Source organism: Antechinus flavipes, chromosome 5, assembly GCF_016432865.1.
Source record: "Antechinus flavipes isolate AdamAnt ecotype Samford, QLD, Australia chromosome 5, AdamAnt_v2, whole genome shotgun sequence".
Lineage (NCBI taxonomy): Eukaryota > Metazoa > Chordata > Mammalia > Dasyuromorphia > Dasyuridae > Antechinus > Antechinus flavipes.
This window is the reverse complement of record NC_067402.1, coordinates 1263521-1279520: the sequence shown is the minus strand read 5'-3', so window position 1 is coordinate 1279520 and position 16000 is coordinate 1263521. Positions and strand designations below refer to the sequence as shown.

General features: G+C 62.3%; 1 protein-coding gene across 6 annotated transcripts in view; it reads right to left on the bottom strand.

Moving 5' to 3' along the window:
• The window catches only part of DYNC1I1 (dynein cytoplasmic 1 intermediate chain 1), a 137350-nt gene that overhangs the window by 27431 nt on the left and 93919 nt on the right, over nt 1-16000 (bottom strand). For all 6 annotated transcript variants that reach the window (XM_052000502.1, XM_052000497.1, XM_052000500.1 and 3 more), the window contains 4 exons: nt 7753-7899; nt 5560-5673; nt 5332-5465; nt 4490-4634 (listed from right to left, as the gene is read on the bottom strand). In XM_052000502.1, coding sequence (XP_051856462.1) covers nt 4490-4634; nt 5332-5465; nt 5560-5673; nt 7753-7899 — 540 coding nt within the window. The remainder of the gene's footprint in view (nt 1-4489; nt 4635-5331; nt 5466-5559; nt 5674-7752; nt 7900-16000) is intronic.

The window sequence follows — 16000 nt, the reverse complement described above, 5'->3', positions numbered from 1 at the left end:
TGAGGTCGATGAGGAAGAAGAGGAAGATGACCATGAGGAAGACTGGTTCTCCCTTGGCTGGATGAACAGGGCGATTCACAAAACTGCAGGCTGGCTCTGGAGTCTCGAGCTGTTCTGTTTCCACACTAGGAAGAATGTCCCTCCTCAGGCCAGCGAGTGTCTCTGTTCCTTGGGACGCAGCAAGGGCGTGCAAAGACTTGATTGGTGATTGGCCGGCTGCAGCCCACAACTCATGAGCATTGGGAGGGGCTGCCAAGATGGCGGACAAAAGGCGGGAACTTGCCCGGCCAGCCAAGATGGCGGACAAAAGGCGGGAACTTGCCCGACGTCTCCCCCAAACTGCACCAAATTCCTTTAAATAATGACTAAACAGATTTTCGAGCATCAGAACGAGACGGAGGAGAATTTACAGCCGAAGTGACTGAGAGGCTCGAAGGTGGGAGCCCGGAGCCGACCTGGGAATCAGCGCAGTCCTGGGGGCTTCCAGGCCCCGCAGCCCGGGGTCACCAAAGGGACCGGAAGGTCAGCAGAAAGGGTCCAGGGAGGTCGGACCCAGAGCCAGCGCAGGGCCGGGGGCTCCGGACGGGAGGGTCTGCGGCCACGGGTGGGTGAGCGCCCAGCATCTAACCCTCATGCCGGAGCCCGGCCGGGAGCGCCCTACGCCTGCTGCTAGGGACAGGGACGGGCGCTAACGGGACACCCCCGCCCGCTGGGCGGGGCCCAGTGCCTGTGACCGCGTTCCAGAAGGATTTCTGAAGCAGCCGGCACAGCCCGGGACAGGGCCGCCCTCCTTCCGGCCGGGGAATGAGCAGAAAACAACTTCTGAGCATTTAGAGGAGAGCCGGGGCCGGCCAGAGTCTCCAAGAAAAGTGAGAACGGGCCTCAGACCATGGAAGAGTTCAAAAGGGAGCCTGAAAACCCAGTAACAGAAACTTTAGGGAAAGACTTGAGAGGCCCACAAAGGGAAATGCAGAAAGTCAGAGAGAGACAAAGGCTCCCCGAGGACAACAATGCCTCTAAAAACGGGATTGAGCAAGTGCAAGCTACCGGCTTCAGAGACGCTCGAGATACAGTGAAGCAAAACCAAACCAGATAGAAAAAGGGGAACCATCTCATGGGAGAAACAACTGGCCTGGAAAATAGAGCCAGGTCCACACAGAAAGGCCCTGGACACCATCTTTCGAGAAATGATCAAGGAAAACTTTTGGTATTCTAGAATCCTCGGGTAAAATAGAAATGGGAAGAATCCACCAATCACCGCCTGAAAGATCCCAAAAGGAAACCGCCCAGGAACATTATGCCCCAATTCCAGAACTCCCAGGCCAAGGAGAAAACACTGCGAGCATCCCGAAGGCAACCTTTCAAGCATTGTGGCGTCACAGTCAGGGCGCTGTTAGCAAGCTCTAGCAACTTCTACATTTAAGGACAGGAGGGCTGGAGTACGTTCTGGAGGGCTGGAGTACGAGGTTCTGGAGGGCTGGAGTACGTTCTGGAGGGCTGGAGTACGAGGTTCTGGAGGGCGATGGAGTACGAGGTTCTGGAGGGCTGGAGTACGAGGTTCTGGAGGGCGATGGAGCAGGATTGCAGCCAAGAGTCGCCTACCCCGCAAGCCTGAGCGTAATCTTTCAGAGGAAAAGGTGGTCGTTCAATGAAATGGGATTTTCAGGTGTTCATAATATAAAGGCCAAAACTGAACGGAAAGTTTGGTTTTCTAGTATAGGATTCAGGAGAAGCATAAGGAGGTGATCACAAAAGTGACCAGAAGGGACTCAATGAAGCTTCTCTGTTTGCATTCCTACATGGACGACACGTGTAACTCATTAGAACTCTCAATTATTATGGCAATTAAGAGTATATATAGACAGAGGGCACAAGTATGAATTGAATATGAAAGAATAATATTTTTAAATGAAATTAAGGGATGAGAGAAGAATGTACTGGGAGAAAGGGAGAAGTGGAATGGTGCAAATTATCTGTCATAAAAAAGAGGCAAGAAAAAACTTTTGAAGTGGAGGGGAAGAGGAGGAGGAGTGAACTATATTCTCATCAGAATTAGCTCAAATAGGAAATAACACATAAATGCTCAATAGAGGGACAGAAATCTGTTTTACCCTGCAGGAAAATAGGAAGGGAATGGAATATGGAAAGGAGGGGAGGATGATAAAAGAGAGGGAATATTGGGAGAGGGGGTGGTTAGTAGCAAAACACTTTTAAGGAGGAACAAGGTGAAAGAAAAAAGAGAATAAATAGGGGGAAATACAATTATCAATAGTAAGTATAAAATATTTTTCAAAACAAATTTCTCTGATGGAATATTATTGTTCTCAGGGAATGATAAGCAGGATGCTCTTGGGGGAAAAAAAAACCTTAAAAACAGTGAAATACACTGTATACAAAGTACTAGCAATGTTCAGCTGTAAATGACTTTCTTATTCTCAGTGGAGCAGTCATCCACAACTACACAACTATTTATGATGAAAAATCCTATCCAGACCCAGAGAGGGAACTGATTACATCTAATCCAGATGGAAGCATTTTCCATTTCTCTATCTCTATTTTTCTTAACTTAATTTTTTTTCTTGAAGGTTTTTAGTTTTATTAGGGTGGGAGATCTATGTTTTCTTTCACAACTTGACATCTATGGAAATGTTTTACATAACTTTACATGTGGTTTCTCTGTCTCTGTCTCTCCATCTCTCTATCACTTTCTCCATCTCTCCATTTCTCTGTCTCTTCATCTCTCTATCACTTTCTCCATCTCTCCATCTCTCTGTCTCTGTCTCTCCATCTCTCTATCACTTTCTCCATCTCTCCATCTCTCTCTCTGTCTCTCCATCTCTCTATCACTTTCTCCATCTCTCCGTTTCTCTGTCTCTCCATTTCTCTGTCTCTGTCTCTCCATCTCTCTATCACTTTCTCTACCTCTCTGTCTCTTTCTTTTTCTCTGTCTCTCTGTATCTTTCACTTTTTCCATCTCCCTCCCTCCGTCTCTGTGTGTCTCTGTGTGTCTCTGTTTCCCTCTCCCAAAAGTAGAGTAACTAATTAATCCTCAGGGATGCTGAATGTGCAGAGGACAAAAGGGGCTGGTCCAATGACCTCTGATCAGCGCTCACGCTGTGCTCATTTCTGGGGCTATAAAGAAGAATGAGCTTCTCCCCTGAAGGTGTTTACAGAAGAATGGGAGAGGCTGGGAGCACCGGGCAGCCCCAATGAAGCCCAGAGGGGTCTGGGGCCCGAGAGGGGCCGGAGAGCTCCCGACCAGTCCAACCACAGCTGCCCAAGGCTGCCCACCGGCATCCCGAACAAATGGCCACTGACTCCGGCCACGGGTCTCCAGGGAGACCAATGAGATCCTATTTGCAAAGCTTATAGTAGGCACTTAACCAATGCCTGTTCCCATCCCCTCCCACTTGGTTCTTTCTCTAGATTTTGGGACTCCCTCTCTTCTGGCTCTCCTGCCAAGGCAATGTTTGCTGGATCTTGATTCAAGGCATCACCCCCTCAAGGTGGGGGTAACCCCCAGGGCTCGGGATGGACCTCAGGCTCAGGGCTGGGCCCTCTCCCCCTCTTCCTTCGGGGCTGTTCCCTAGCCTCTTCAAGTGTCACGAATCCAGTCGCCTTCTGTCTCCTGCTGTTCCTGCGGCCCCTTCTCCAGCCCTGACCTCTCTCTTGGATTTGAGAAGCCAGCCCATGCGCTTTTCTCTCACAATCCCCTCTTCTGAACTCCCCCATTACTGCTGAGAACGCCCCGTCCCCATCCTCCTGGGAGGTCCTGGCTCCCTCACCCCCACCTCTGGGTGCCCCGTCCCATGGCCTGAGCCCTCCAGCATCTCCCGAACTGCCCCTCTCTCTCCTCTGATGCTGGTGGGGAGGGGTCTGCCCGCCTGCCTCCATCTCTCCCCACCTCAGGCCATCCTCCATTCGCCACCACAGTGATTTTCCTGAAACACAGGACTGGTACGTCCCTCCCCGCTCAATAAGCTTCTATGGCTCCCTCTCACCACCAAGACCAAGTTCACGAAGCCCTTTATGACCCAACCCCCCTTCCCTCCTCTCCCATCTTGCTCCCCACCACATGCCCTTGCTCCAGGGCCCCCGGCTGCCTGGACGTCCCCTCCCCATCTCCTCCCTTCTGGCTTCCTGCACGAGCCCCCTTCTCCAGGAAGCCCCCCATTAATGTCAGTGTCTTCCCCGTCAGCCCCCTTGTTTTCTGCACGTTCGCACTCGGGGTGTACACTCGTTCCCCCATTACTGAGCCCCTCCTCGGCCATTTCTGCCTCTCTCTAGCTCTAGGACGTAGCTCAGGGCTGGCCGCTCAGCAGGGACTGAGGCCTGAGAAAGGGATGCTCAGCCACAAGGGTCAGGGGCCGGCCTCGCCCTGGGAAAAGCCGGCAGCCTCGCGGCCCGCGGGGTCTGGCCGCCCTGGGATCTGGGCTGGCAGTGCCCTGGAGAGGGGGGCACCGGGTGGGGCAGACCCAGGAGCTCCTACCTTGGTGCTCCACAGCTTGACAGTCCAGTCAAACGACGAGGTGACAAAGAGGTGGGAAAAGTCGATGGGCCCCACGGCCATGTGGCAGTTGATCCCGGTCACGGGTCCCTGGTGCCCCTCAAAGACCTCCCCGATGCCGGCCTTGCTGCGGGAAGACCACAGAACGCAAACTCAGTGGGCGTCTTGGAAGCCCTGGCTCCTGGGTGGCCAGACTGGCATCCCCCAAGCTGCCGCCTGCCCTGGAGGTCAAACCATCCACTTCCTCCTCTCCACCAGGACCACCATGTAGGGAGGGGGGCTGTGCAGGAAATGTCAGAGAGGGAGGGTGGAGCATGGAGGGAGGAGGGAAGGAGGAAGGGAAAGAGGGAGGGAGAGAAAGGAAGGAGATAGGAAAAAAGAGACAAGAAGGAAGAAGGAAAAGAGGGAGAGAGGGAGGAAAAAGAGAGGGAGAGAAGGAAGGGAAGAGACAGGGAGGAGGGTGGCAGACGGAAAGCCGAGGGAGGCTGCCCGCCTGCTTGCTGGAACCCCTTGCCCTTCCCTTGTCCTTTCCCAGCTGCTGCTGTCGCCCCCAGCGAGGGCAGCCTCTTCCACTCTTTTCCCTCTAACTTAATGAGTGGCCAAGGCGGGCCGCCCCCCCCCCAGCTCAGGTGGGAGCTCAGAGGGCCCCCCTCGTGGTGGCCGGACCCCTGGCTGCCCCCGCCCTCCCAGCCCCACAGAGCAGGGGTCTGCTCTTCTCCCCCCGCCAAGGCTCCGTGGGCTCCCCGGTCTAGAACTTGGTGGGAGCCGGGGCGGGGCACACGATGCCCACCGGCCCTCCTCCCGAGCCCCGGGGAGGGCGTCACCTTCCGTGCCGGCAGGCCGTGTAGACCGTGCCCTCCTCGCTGCCCACCACGAAGTTGTTGACGTCTCCGGTTGGGAAGGCCATCCCGGTGACCGCCACAGGCTTGGACTTGTTGTACACCAGCTCCATGCTCTCCTGCCGAGAGGGGGGGGTCACGGGGGCTCGCCTGCCCGCAGCTCCCGCGCCCTCCCCCGCCCCCCGCCCCACCCCCACCCCGCCCCGCCCTCACCTGCGGCGTGGAGAGCATGTCCAGGCTCCAGGAGCACAGCTTGCCGTCGGTGGAGACGGTGATGAGGTTGTGAGCGTTCTGGGTCCCCACCACGTTGACGCAGTAGACCGGGTGCTGTGGGCAGAGGGGCGCGTGACTGCCGGGGCCGCACAGAAGCCCGAGGAGAGGCGCCGGCGGCTGGGGCCCCGGGGGGTCAGTGCTCCCGGGTGGCCGGTGCTCCCGGGTGGGCAGTGCTCCTGCCCCAGAACCTCCCTGGCGGGGCCTCGGCGCTGGCCTGAGCCGGTTCTGCGGGGGCTGCCGGCCCAGCGCTCGGTCAGAAGGAGGCTAGAAGGGCCCAGCTCCAGGGTCCCAGAGAGAGGAGGGGCTTCAGAGCCAGCCAGGGGAGGGGTCCGCCTCCCCCGCAGGGGCTGTCCAGCCTCTGCCCGGAGACCTCCCGATTTGGGGGCCCTTCCACGGGTCAGATTCGGGGATCCCCGAGCCTCCCTCTGCCTAGTGCCAAGTGGGGGACATTTGTGGCTCAGAAACAGCTGGGACCGCTGCGGGCTGGCTCCTAGACAAGGAGGCTCGCGCCCGGGCCGGCAGCCTCTCCGCCTCACGGGGAAAGGCTTCTGCTCCCGCAGATGCCCTGGGGGAGAGGGCGGGCCTGAGGGAGCCCGGCCCGGCATCAGAGCCGGGCATTTTCTGCCTGCGCGAGCCGGCCCCCTGCCTCAGTTTCCTCGTCCGGACAATGGGAACACGGGGCTGCGGGAGGCACCGCTCTCTAGGACGGGGAGCCCTGCGCCTCCCGGTCGGGGAGTGTTCCCTCCCTTGGGTGCCCCGAAGGCTCGCCTGTTCCTGGCCCGGCCCGGGCACCCAGATGTGCCCGAGTCTGTAACTTCCCGGCCCCAGCCGAGTGTGGCCAGCGAGGCCGGAGCACGGCCGAGGGCTGGGAACAGACGGGCGGTTTCCCCAGATCGCGGGAGCCCCGCCCCCATCGAAGGCCCGTCAGCCATCATCGTTCCTGCTGGGGGCTTGTCACTCCTCACTGCCCTCCCCCTGGCGGGGGCAAACTCCCCTGCCCCGAGGCAGCTGCCGGGCGGGAGGCGGCGGCCCCCAGATGGAAGCCCCCCATCGGGAACAATGGCCCGCTTGTATTCCCCGCCTAATTTGGGCGTTCCGGAGAAGGAGCGCCGTTTATCCTGAACGTCAGAGCCGGGATGGGGAAAGGGCCCCCCTTAATTGCGACACACACCTGTCCTTTCCCCAAACGCTCCAGCCCTCGACCCATTAGCGGCGGCCTGAGCCTCTCCAGCTAAATTACGGGAAATGGTTTGGAGATGGTGACTTCTAACCCCGGGGATTGCGCTGTCGCGTAGAGGGGCCTCCCCCCTCGCATTCCGGCAGCAGCCCCTGGGCCCCCAACGGGGCCGGGGGGGGAGGGTCTCCTTCCGGAGATGTCCCAGAAGGCCCAGATCTCCATGAAACTCGCCTGCCCCAGGCCCACTCTCCCAAGTCCTCTCCTGGAAGTCCCGGGGCCATATTGTCTGCCCGCCCCCCCCTGCGGTCCCCGGAGCCATATTGTCTGCCCCGCCCCCTGCGGTCCCCGGGGCCATATTGTCTTCCCCCCCCCTGCGGTCCCCGGGGCCATATTGTCTTCCCCCCCCCTGCGGTCCCCGGGGCCATATTGTCTGCCCCCACCCTGTGGTCCCCGGGGCCATATTGTCTGCCCCCCCTGCGGTCCCCGGGGCCATATTGTCTGCCCCCCCTGCGGTCCCCGGGGCCATATTGTCTGCCCCCCCTGCGGTCCCCGGGGCCATATTGTCTGCCCCGCCCCCTGCGGTCCCCGGGGCCATATTGTCTGCCCCGCCCCCTGCGGTCCCCGGGGCCATATTGTCTGCCCCCCCCCCTGCGGTCCCCGGAGCCATATTGTCTGCCCCCCCTGCGGTCCCCGGGGCCATATTGTCTGCCCCCCCTGCGGTCCCCGGGGCCATGTTGTCTCTTCTCCCCTACCTCCTCCCCACCCCCACCCCCACCCCCGCCTTCGGTCCCCGGGGCCATGTTGTCTCTTCCCCCCCCCCCCCCCCGTGGTCCCCGGGGCCATATTGTCTGCCCCGCCTTCGGGCCGGACTGGGCCCCGCCTGTGGAGACGGGAAGCTTTCTCGCCTCCTGCTCATTCCTGCCCCCGCCCTCCGGGCCCCCCGCGGCCTCACTCACCGTGTGCGCAGCTGCAGACAAGGGCGTCCGCTGCACCGGCGTCCCCCGGTGACTGCGGTTATCCCAGAGCACGATCTGGCCCGAGTAGGTGCCGCCCACCACCAGGTTGGGATGGAAGCGCGCCAGACAGACGGACATCACGGAGGACTGCCGGACAGAGCAGAGAGAGAGAGCCCTGCTCAGTGACAGGGGGGGGGGGCGGCCCCCGGGGCTCATGGGGAATGGTCACCAGGGATGGGGCTCACGGGGGACGGCTGTCGGGGCTGGTGGGAGACAGGGACGGCGTTGGCTCACAGGGCGGCCGCTGGTGCCCAAGGATCCGTTATCAAAGGCGGTCTTTGCACTTGCAAAGTGCTTTGTGGAGCTCCCTGGGCCGGCCGGCTCCACGCCCGCCCTCCTTGGTTTTTGAAATGGGCTCATATTTGGGGGATCCCAGAGCCCTGTGTGATTATCACCCCCGCTTCTGAAGGGGAGACGCCGGGGGCGCGCAGCTGTAATCCCAACTCAGGCCTTCCTGGCACCGGGAGCCCACCCGCGTTCTTTCTGAAGAGATGGACACTTGTGGGCACTCGCAAGGGCCCGCCACAGCCTCAGCCTTTATTGAGCACCTACTGCACACACGGGAGCTGGGGCTCTGGGAACGAGGCCGAGGTTGCCCCCACCCGCAGGGAGCCCCCCCCCCCACTGCCTGGGAAAAGAGCCGTGAGCTGGGGAACTCTGGGGCCCCGGCCCTGCAGGTGGTAGGCGGGCAGCAGGAGAGCCCCTGCCCCAGCAGCCCCGTGCCTTCTCCCCCCAGCCCAGCTGCTCCGGGCTCTGTCCTTCGGGCTCCAGGGGACAAACCCGCCCCCTCCGCCTCGAGGTCTCTCCATACGCCCGGGCCTCCGCTGCTGCCCGCCTTCTGCCCCGGCTCCTCCACTCCTCCAGCCCCGGGGGGAGCCGAGTTTGCCTGCGGGGTCCCTGAGCTCCGGCCCCGCTTCCTGCCGGCCCGGGGCTGACCCCCATCTATTTCAGCAGGTCGACCGGGCTCTTTTACCCCCACCACGAGGAGCCCCATGGGGGGGGGGGCTCAGCTGTCAGGGCTTCCCCCCTCTCCCTGCAGGCCCCAAGCCTCCAAGTGGCAGGGAAAGCTGCTTCTAATTTCTGAGTCAGTCGGGCCAGCCCAGGGAAGGCACGTCCTGGAACCGCAGCTGCCGCTGGGCTTGGAAGCCGGCCCTGGTGCCCACATGCAGCCGGGCGCCGGGCCGGGGCTGGCGGGCGCTCCGCGGGGCGGGATCCGGGAGAGATTGTTCCCCGAGCAAGGGCCGGAGGCAGCCCCGCCCTCCCGGGCCCCCGCCAGCACTTACTAGCAAGCAAATCACCCAGGCCCTCAGTCTCCTCAGCTGTAAAATGGGGGCGCGGGTAGCACTTCAGAGTCGTGAGGGAGAAACCAGAAAGTGCCGAGTGAATGGTCATCATTGTTATTACTATTATTCCTCATTTTGCAAATAAGACGCTGAGCCCAGAAGGCATCAATGAGCTCAGCGTGGGCCTCGTGGGCGATAATCATCGAGGAAAGACCCACGTTCGGGGCTCCATCCACGACGAATCCACCAACGCGCTGCGCGGAGGAGAACGCGAGCTCCATTAGCGGCCGGTCCTGGGAAATGGCATTATTAACGGCCCATAATGAGCGCTCGCGAAGACCTGCCCCTCTGGGCGGGGGCGCTCCCTCTTCTCGGGGCTGCTTCTGTGCCTGGGGGGTCCACACTGTGCCCACCCAGGCCTCCCCCACCCCCAATGCAGGGCGGACGACAACCAGCCGGCCCCTGACCGGCCCTCACGGCCGCGTGCCCCAGGACGAGAGTGTCCCGTGGCCCTGGGCTGAGCGCTGCACAGACCCGGTCCTCACGACCATCAGTCCCGGGAGGTGGGTGCTGTTATGGCCCCCATTTTGCAGATGAGGAGACTGAGGCAGTCACGCGAATTACCCAGGATGACAGTTAGCAGGTGGCTGGAGCCAAATGTGCGCCAGGGCTTCCCGCCGCCGGTTCGGAGGAGGAGATGGAGCTTTCCCAGCCCCACCCCAGAGGGCAGGGAGGGGGCGCTGGGTGAGCGTGGTTTCTCAGGGCGGAGGAGACACGGACGTGAGTCCGCAGAGGGACGGGGTCGGTAGGAGACGAGGCGAAGCGGGGTCACCCGGACAGGCAGCGTCTGCGCCAGGAGGAAGGCCGGCCCGTCCGGGGGCGGGGGGAGTAGGAGGGACAGGGGGCACCCGATGGCGGAAGAGGAGGGAAGGAGGAAGGAGGGAGCGCCTGCCGCAGGCCCCGGGTGTTTCCGTAAATGGGAGGCGGGGCTTTGAGCTGAGAGCGGGAGGAAGGGGGTCATGGGGGTTGAGGAGTGGGGGGGAGCTTTGGAAGAGACACTGAGCAGCGGGACGGAAGGGGATGAGGTTGCCCCAGCTTCCAGGGCCTCAGTCAGACGGCTGAGTGATTTCCCCAGCCTCCTTCTAGGCGAAGGCAGGTGGCGGATGGTGAGGGGGGGCCAGGGCTGAGGTTTGGCCGGGCACAGTCAGCCACGGGCATGAGAAAGGGGCGGGGGATCAGTGCTGCCTGAGCTAGCTCACCCAGGGGTCAGAATGGGGAGAGAGGAGGGAGGGGCTTGGCAAGGGAGATGGGCTGGGAAGGAATCGAGGGGTCGGGGGTTAGAGGTCACAGGGCAGAAGAAGAGTTGTGTGAGGGAGAGCCCGGGTGGGGAGGAAAGCCAGCGGGCTATGATCAGTTTGGGGGGGCGAGCCATCATTTCATTCCTTGCAATGACACCAGCCCGCCATCTCCCAGAACAATCCCAGCCGACCGAAGCCTTTCTCTCAGGGCAAATGAGAACAACTGAGGCAGCGCCTCCCCCCCTCCGCGGTCCCTGACAGAAAAGATAAACCGGGATGCGGGAAACGGGGGCCCTGAGGCGTGGTTGGTGGAACTGTGGAGGGATCCAGCCATTCCGGAGAGCGAGCTGGGGCTCCGCCCCAGGGCCGGCGGCTTCCGCCCAGCAGCGCCATTACCGGGTCCGCGCCCCGAGGAGATCCCGGAGGGGGGGAAGGGCCCGTGGGCAGAAGTGTTTGCAGCGAAGCCAAGAATTGGGAAAGGGGTGGATGCCAGCACCTGGGGAGAGGCTCAACAAGCTGTGGTGCATGAAGGTCGTGGGACATCACTGTTCTCTAAGAAATGATGCGCAAGCCGATGCCAGAAAGGCCCGGAGAGACCCGTGTGGTGCTGAGTGAGACGAGCAGAACCGGGAATGCTCGGGACGGGAACGGCCGGAAGGACGGCTCTGAAAGGCCTGGTTCTTCTCGGGGGTCCGGGACCCAAAGCAATCCCAACAGGCAGAAAAAGAACCTTGGAGACCCGATGGAAAGCACCACGTGCTTCTTTTTCCTGTTTTTTACATTTCTCCCCTGGATTTTCCCTTTAGCGGATCTTTCTCTCCCAACCCGGTCCCTAAAGCAACGTGGATTGTGCATTTTTAAATGTTGGAAAGCGCTTCCTCCCCCGTGATCCTCACAGCACTTGGGGGGCCGCCTGCCCTTCTGCCCATTTAGGATGAGGAAGTTGCTCAGCCAGAGCCACAGCGCCCGCGAGCACCGCCTTTGTGACCTCAGGCCGGGCGCCCTTCTCGCTCCAGCCCCTAAGTGGGGAGGTCACGGTGGGCGCGTGGGCTCCCAGCATCCCCCGCGATGGCCTCCGGCGGCCCTCCGGCTTCAAGCAGGGAAGCCTGGGGTGGGAGGGGCTTGGGCAAAGCTGCCCCCAAGGCCCGATCCGCTTTCGTTTGGACGGCGATGAGAAGGGAGCGAGACGCCTCTGGATCCCCTTCCCACTTTCAAAGGGCCCGGCCCCTCCCTCGCAGCCAGTGGCCAAATCCTCCTTAATTAGAAAAAGGGAAGTTCGCGCTGGCGTGTGGTGACATCTCTGCCTTTGATTTACCGGGGGGGGGGGGGGGGGGGAGTAGGAGGGACAGGGGGCACCCGATGGCGGAAGAGGAGGGAAGGAGGAAGGAGGGAGCGCCTGCCGCAGGCCCCGGGTGTTTCCGTAAATGGGAGGCGGGGCTTTGAGCTGAGAGCGGGAGGAAGGGGGTCATGGGGGTTGAGGAGTGGGGGGGAGCTTTGGAAGAGACACTGAGCAGCGGGACGGAAGGGGATGAGGTTGCCCCAGCTTCCAGGGCCTCAGTCAGACGGCTGAGTGATTTCCCCAGCCTCCTTCTAGGCGAAGGCAGGTGGCGGATGGTGAGGGGGGGCCAGGGCTGAGGTTTGGCCGGGCACAGTCAGCCACGGGCATGAGAAAGGGGCGGGGGATCAGTGCTGCCTGAGCTAGCTCACCCAGGGGTCAGAATGGGGAGAGAGGAGGGAGGGGCTTGGCAAGGGAGATGGGCTGGGAAGGAATCGAGGGGTCGGGGGTTAGAGGTCACAGGGCAGAAGAAGAGTTGTGTGAGGGAGAGCCCGGGTGGGGAGGAAAGCCAGCGGGCTATGATCAGTTTGGGGGGGCGAGCCATCATTTCATTCCTTGCAATGACACCAGCCCGCCATCTCCCAGAACAATCCCAGCCGACCGAAGCCTTTCTCTCAGGGCAAATGAGAACAACTGAGGCAGCGCCTCCCCCCCTCCGCGGTCCCTGACAGAAAAGATAAACCGGGATGCGGGAAACGGGGGCCCTGAGGCGTGGTTGGTGGAACTGTGGAGGGATCCAGCCATTCCGGAGAGCGAGCTGGGGCTCCGCCCCAGGGCCGGCGGCTTCCGCCCAGCAGCGCCATTACCGGGTCCGCGCCCCGAGGAGATCCCGGAGGGGGGGAAGGGCCCGTGGGCAGAAGTGTTTGCAGCGAAGCCAAGAATTGGGAAAGGGGTGGATGCCAGCACCTGGGGAGAGGCTCAACAAGCTGTGGTGCATGAAGGTCGTGGGACATCACTGTTCTCTAAGAAATGATGCGCAAGCCGATGCCAGAAAGGCCCGGAGAGACCCGTGTGGTGCTGAGTGAGACGAGCAGAACCGGGAATGCTCGGGACGGGAACGGCCGGAAGGACGGCTCTGAAAGGCCTGGTTCTTCTCGGGGGTCCGGGACCCAAAGCAATCCCAACAGGCAGAAAAAGAACCTTGGAGACCCGATGGAAAGCACCACGTGCTTCTTTTTCCTGTTTTTTACATTTCTCCCCTGGATTTTCCCTTTAGCGGATCTTTCTCTCCCAACCCGGTCCCTAAAGCAACGTGGATTGTGCATTTTTAAATGTTGGAAAGCGCTTCCTCCCCCGTGATCCTCACAGCACTTGGGGGGCCGCCTGCCCTTCTGCCCATTTAGGATGAGGAAGTTGCTCAGCCAGAGCCACAGCGCCCGCGAGCACCGCCTTTGTGACCTCAGGCCGGGCGCCCTTCTCGCTCCAGCCCCTAAGTGGGGAGGTCACGGTGGGCGCGTGGGCTCCCAGCATCCCCCGCGATGGCCTCCGGCGGCCCTCCGGCTTCAAGCAGGGAAGCCTGGGGTGGGAGGGGCTTGGGCAAAGCTGCCCCCAAGGCCCGATCCGCTTTCGTTTGGACGGCGATGAGAAGGGAGCGAGACGCCTCTGGATCCCCTTCCCACTTTCAAAGGGCCCGGCCCCTCCCTCGCAGCCAGTGGCCAAATCCTCCTTAATTAGAAAAAGGGAAGTTCGCGCTGGCGTGTGGTGACATCTCTGCCTTTGATTTACCGGGGGGGGGGGGGGGGGGACGCAGGGCTGTTTTCCAGGGAAAAGATGGGTTTGCGACTTACAGGAAAGAGCGGAGGCTGCATTAGCGCGGGGCCTGTTAAAACACGAGGCTGGGGGCCAAAGGGGAGGGGGTCGCGCGGCTCCGCTGCAGCCTGCAGGAATGTTTGTCTGGCCCGGGAGAATGTCTCGGAGAGCCACATGAAAGGGGCTGCCGGGCTCGGCCACACGCCGCCTGCGCGCTCTAACCCGCGGCCCGCCCGGCCCGCCCGACACGTCGCCGCAAATGGAATCTGCCTTTATTGAAAAAGTACCAAGCCTAGTGAGGGGCCACCGGGGGGTGCAGAGGGCCAGACCCCCCCTCCCTTCGGAGACCCCAGCACCTCGGCTCGGGGAAACGGAGCGCGGGCCGAGTGTCAGGGTCGGGGGAGGGACCTGGGGAAGTCAGCTTAAGCCCCCCCCAGGCCTTCCGGGGCAGAGGCTCTTCCTGCATGTCCGGGGGAAGGGCCCCCCAAAGCACCCCCGCGGAAGGAGGCAGCCTGGGCGCTTCAGGCCGGCTCTCCTTGGGGCGATGTGACCAAAAGCGGGGTCGGCTAGGGGCGTGGGAGAGCGGCCCACGCTCCGGGCTCCCCGATTCCCTGCTGACTCGGACCCCGACTTTTTTCACACCACTTTCTATCTCCCCCAATCGGAGGCTCCCTCTTTGTACGCCTGCGCCCATCCCCGGGCAGTTTTGCTGTTCCTTCCTTCGGCCTGTCCCGGTGAAAGCATTAAGATCCCAGCGCCGACCCCCGCACCTTCCCAGCCCCAGGCCCGCCCGGCCCCCAGCAGCCAGGTTTCCGAGGCTGCCCTGCTCTTCCCTGTCCTTCGGCGCCTCCTCACCCCGTATCCAATCGCTTGGCAAAGTCCCGTGGATTCTCTGCTCCCCTCCCTCCGCCACCGCCCTGGCTCCCGCTGCCCCCGCTCCGGGGGAACCCAGAAAACGAGCCAGCTGAGATCTGCCACGGCAGCCCCTGCCCGGGAGGCTTCCACCGGGCCTTCAGCACGGCCAGCCTGGTTATCTCTGCTCCGTTGCGTGGAGACCAGCCGGGGGTCCATTGCCTCGAGACCGGCCCAGGCGCTTCCTGACGCCATCCTTCCCATCTCCGGCCTCCGGTCTTGGCCCTCTGTCCTTCAGTCTGCCCTTCCATCCCCGCTTCCCTGCGCGCCTGCGCCACCTTCTCCGGCTCCTTTCCTGAGCCCCCCGCTTCCAGACGCGTGATCCCGCCGCCGGAAGAGTTCCAAGGTCCGAGGAGTTTCCTCACCGATTCTCCCTGAGCCGACGAAATCCTCCCTCTTCCTCCAAGGGGGGGGGGGAGGGGTGAGGGGCCCGTGTCTGTCTGGGCAGCCATCCATCCCCTGCTTCTGTGCAGGCGGCCCCTAGTCCAGCTGATTGTCCCGCTCCTATTTCTGTCCCTTTTCACCCTGGCCCGGTCTCTTCTCCTGCTGGAAAAGCCGTCAGCTCCTGCTCCCGTTGCCCCTCCTCCTCGCCCCTTTAGGGTCAGGCCCCCAGCTGGCAGGGTGCTCATCCCCCCGGGGCCAGGGGGCCCATGGGTCAGTGGGCCTGTGCCTCAGGCTTTGCAGACTGGTGTGTGGGCACCAGAGGCCCAAGTTTCGCTCCTGGCCCCCTTGGGCTGTTCCTCCGGGGAGGTTCTGGGCGTCTTCCCCACTGTGTTCCCGCCCTGCGGGGCTCGCCCCAACTCGGGAAGAGCTTCCTCTTTCCTGACCCCAGTGTCCCAAAGACCCTTCTCCTGATCAGTCTCTCCCCCCTTTCCTGTCCAAGTGCCAGCCCGACCATGACATTGCCTTCTTCCAGGACCTGCGCCCCCTCCCGACGAGAATAAAAGCGGGCACTGTTTGGCCCCGAAGGCCCCTCCTCACCTCTCCCTTCCCAGGCTCCTCCCGTATCCTGACCCCATGGTCCAGCTGATCAAACTGGCTGAGTCTCCTCGCGTCCTGCCCCCACTGGCTATTCCTAGGGGCTCCCCGCCCCCCGGCCCAGGCCAGGCCCCTTCCCCAGCCCCGGCTGCTGCTCTGCAGGCTCTCTCCCTTCCGAATGGGCCAGGGTGGCTTCATTTTGCCTTTGGGCCCCACGCGGTGCCTGGCAAACGGCGGGCACCTGAGAAGTGCTTCTCCCTGGCCGGAGGTGGATGTAGCGGACAGTACGGACAGCAGGTCCCCAGAGAAGGGGGCGGAGGGCCAGGGCCAGATCCCCCCCAGCATCTGGAGAGGAACCTCGAGGGGGGCTCCTCAGGGGCCGAGGAGGGGGGAGGTCTTCCTTAGGGCCAAGCAGGGGCCAGGAGCCTCTGACTGCCAGGGCCCGAGGCCAGGAAAAGCCTCCAGCACTTGAACGGGCCGCGGGGGCTCCCGGTGAGCAGGAGGACACTCCCTCCTCTCCCTCTCTTCCGGAGAGCAAACCGGGCCCCCCCACCGCGGGCCCCCAGGTCAGTCAGCAAACCCTGACGAAGCCCCTGGGCTGAGAGCCCGTACCAAGGGCGACCTCCCCGGAG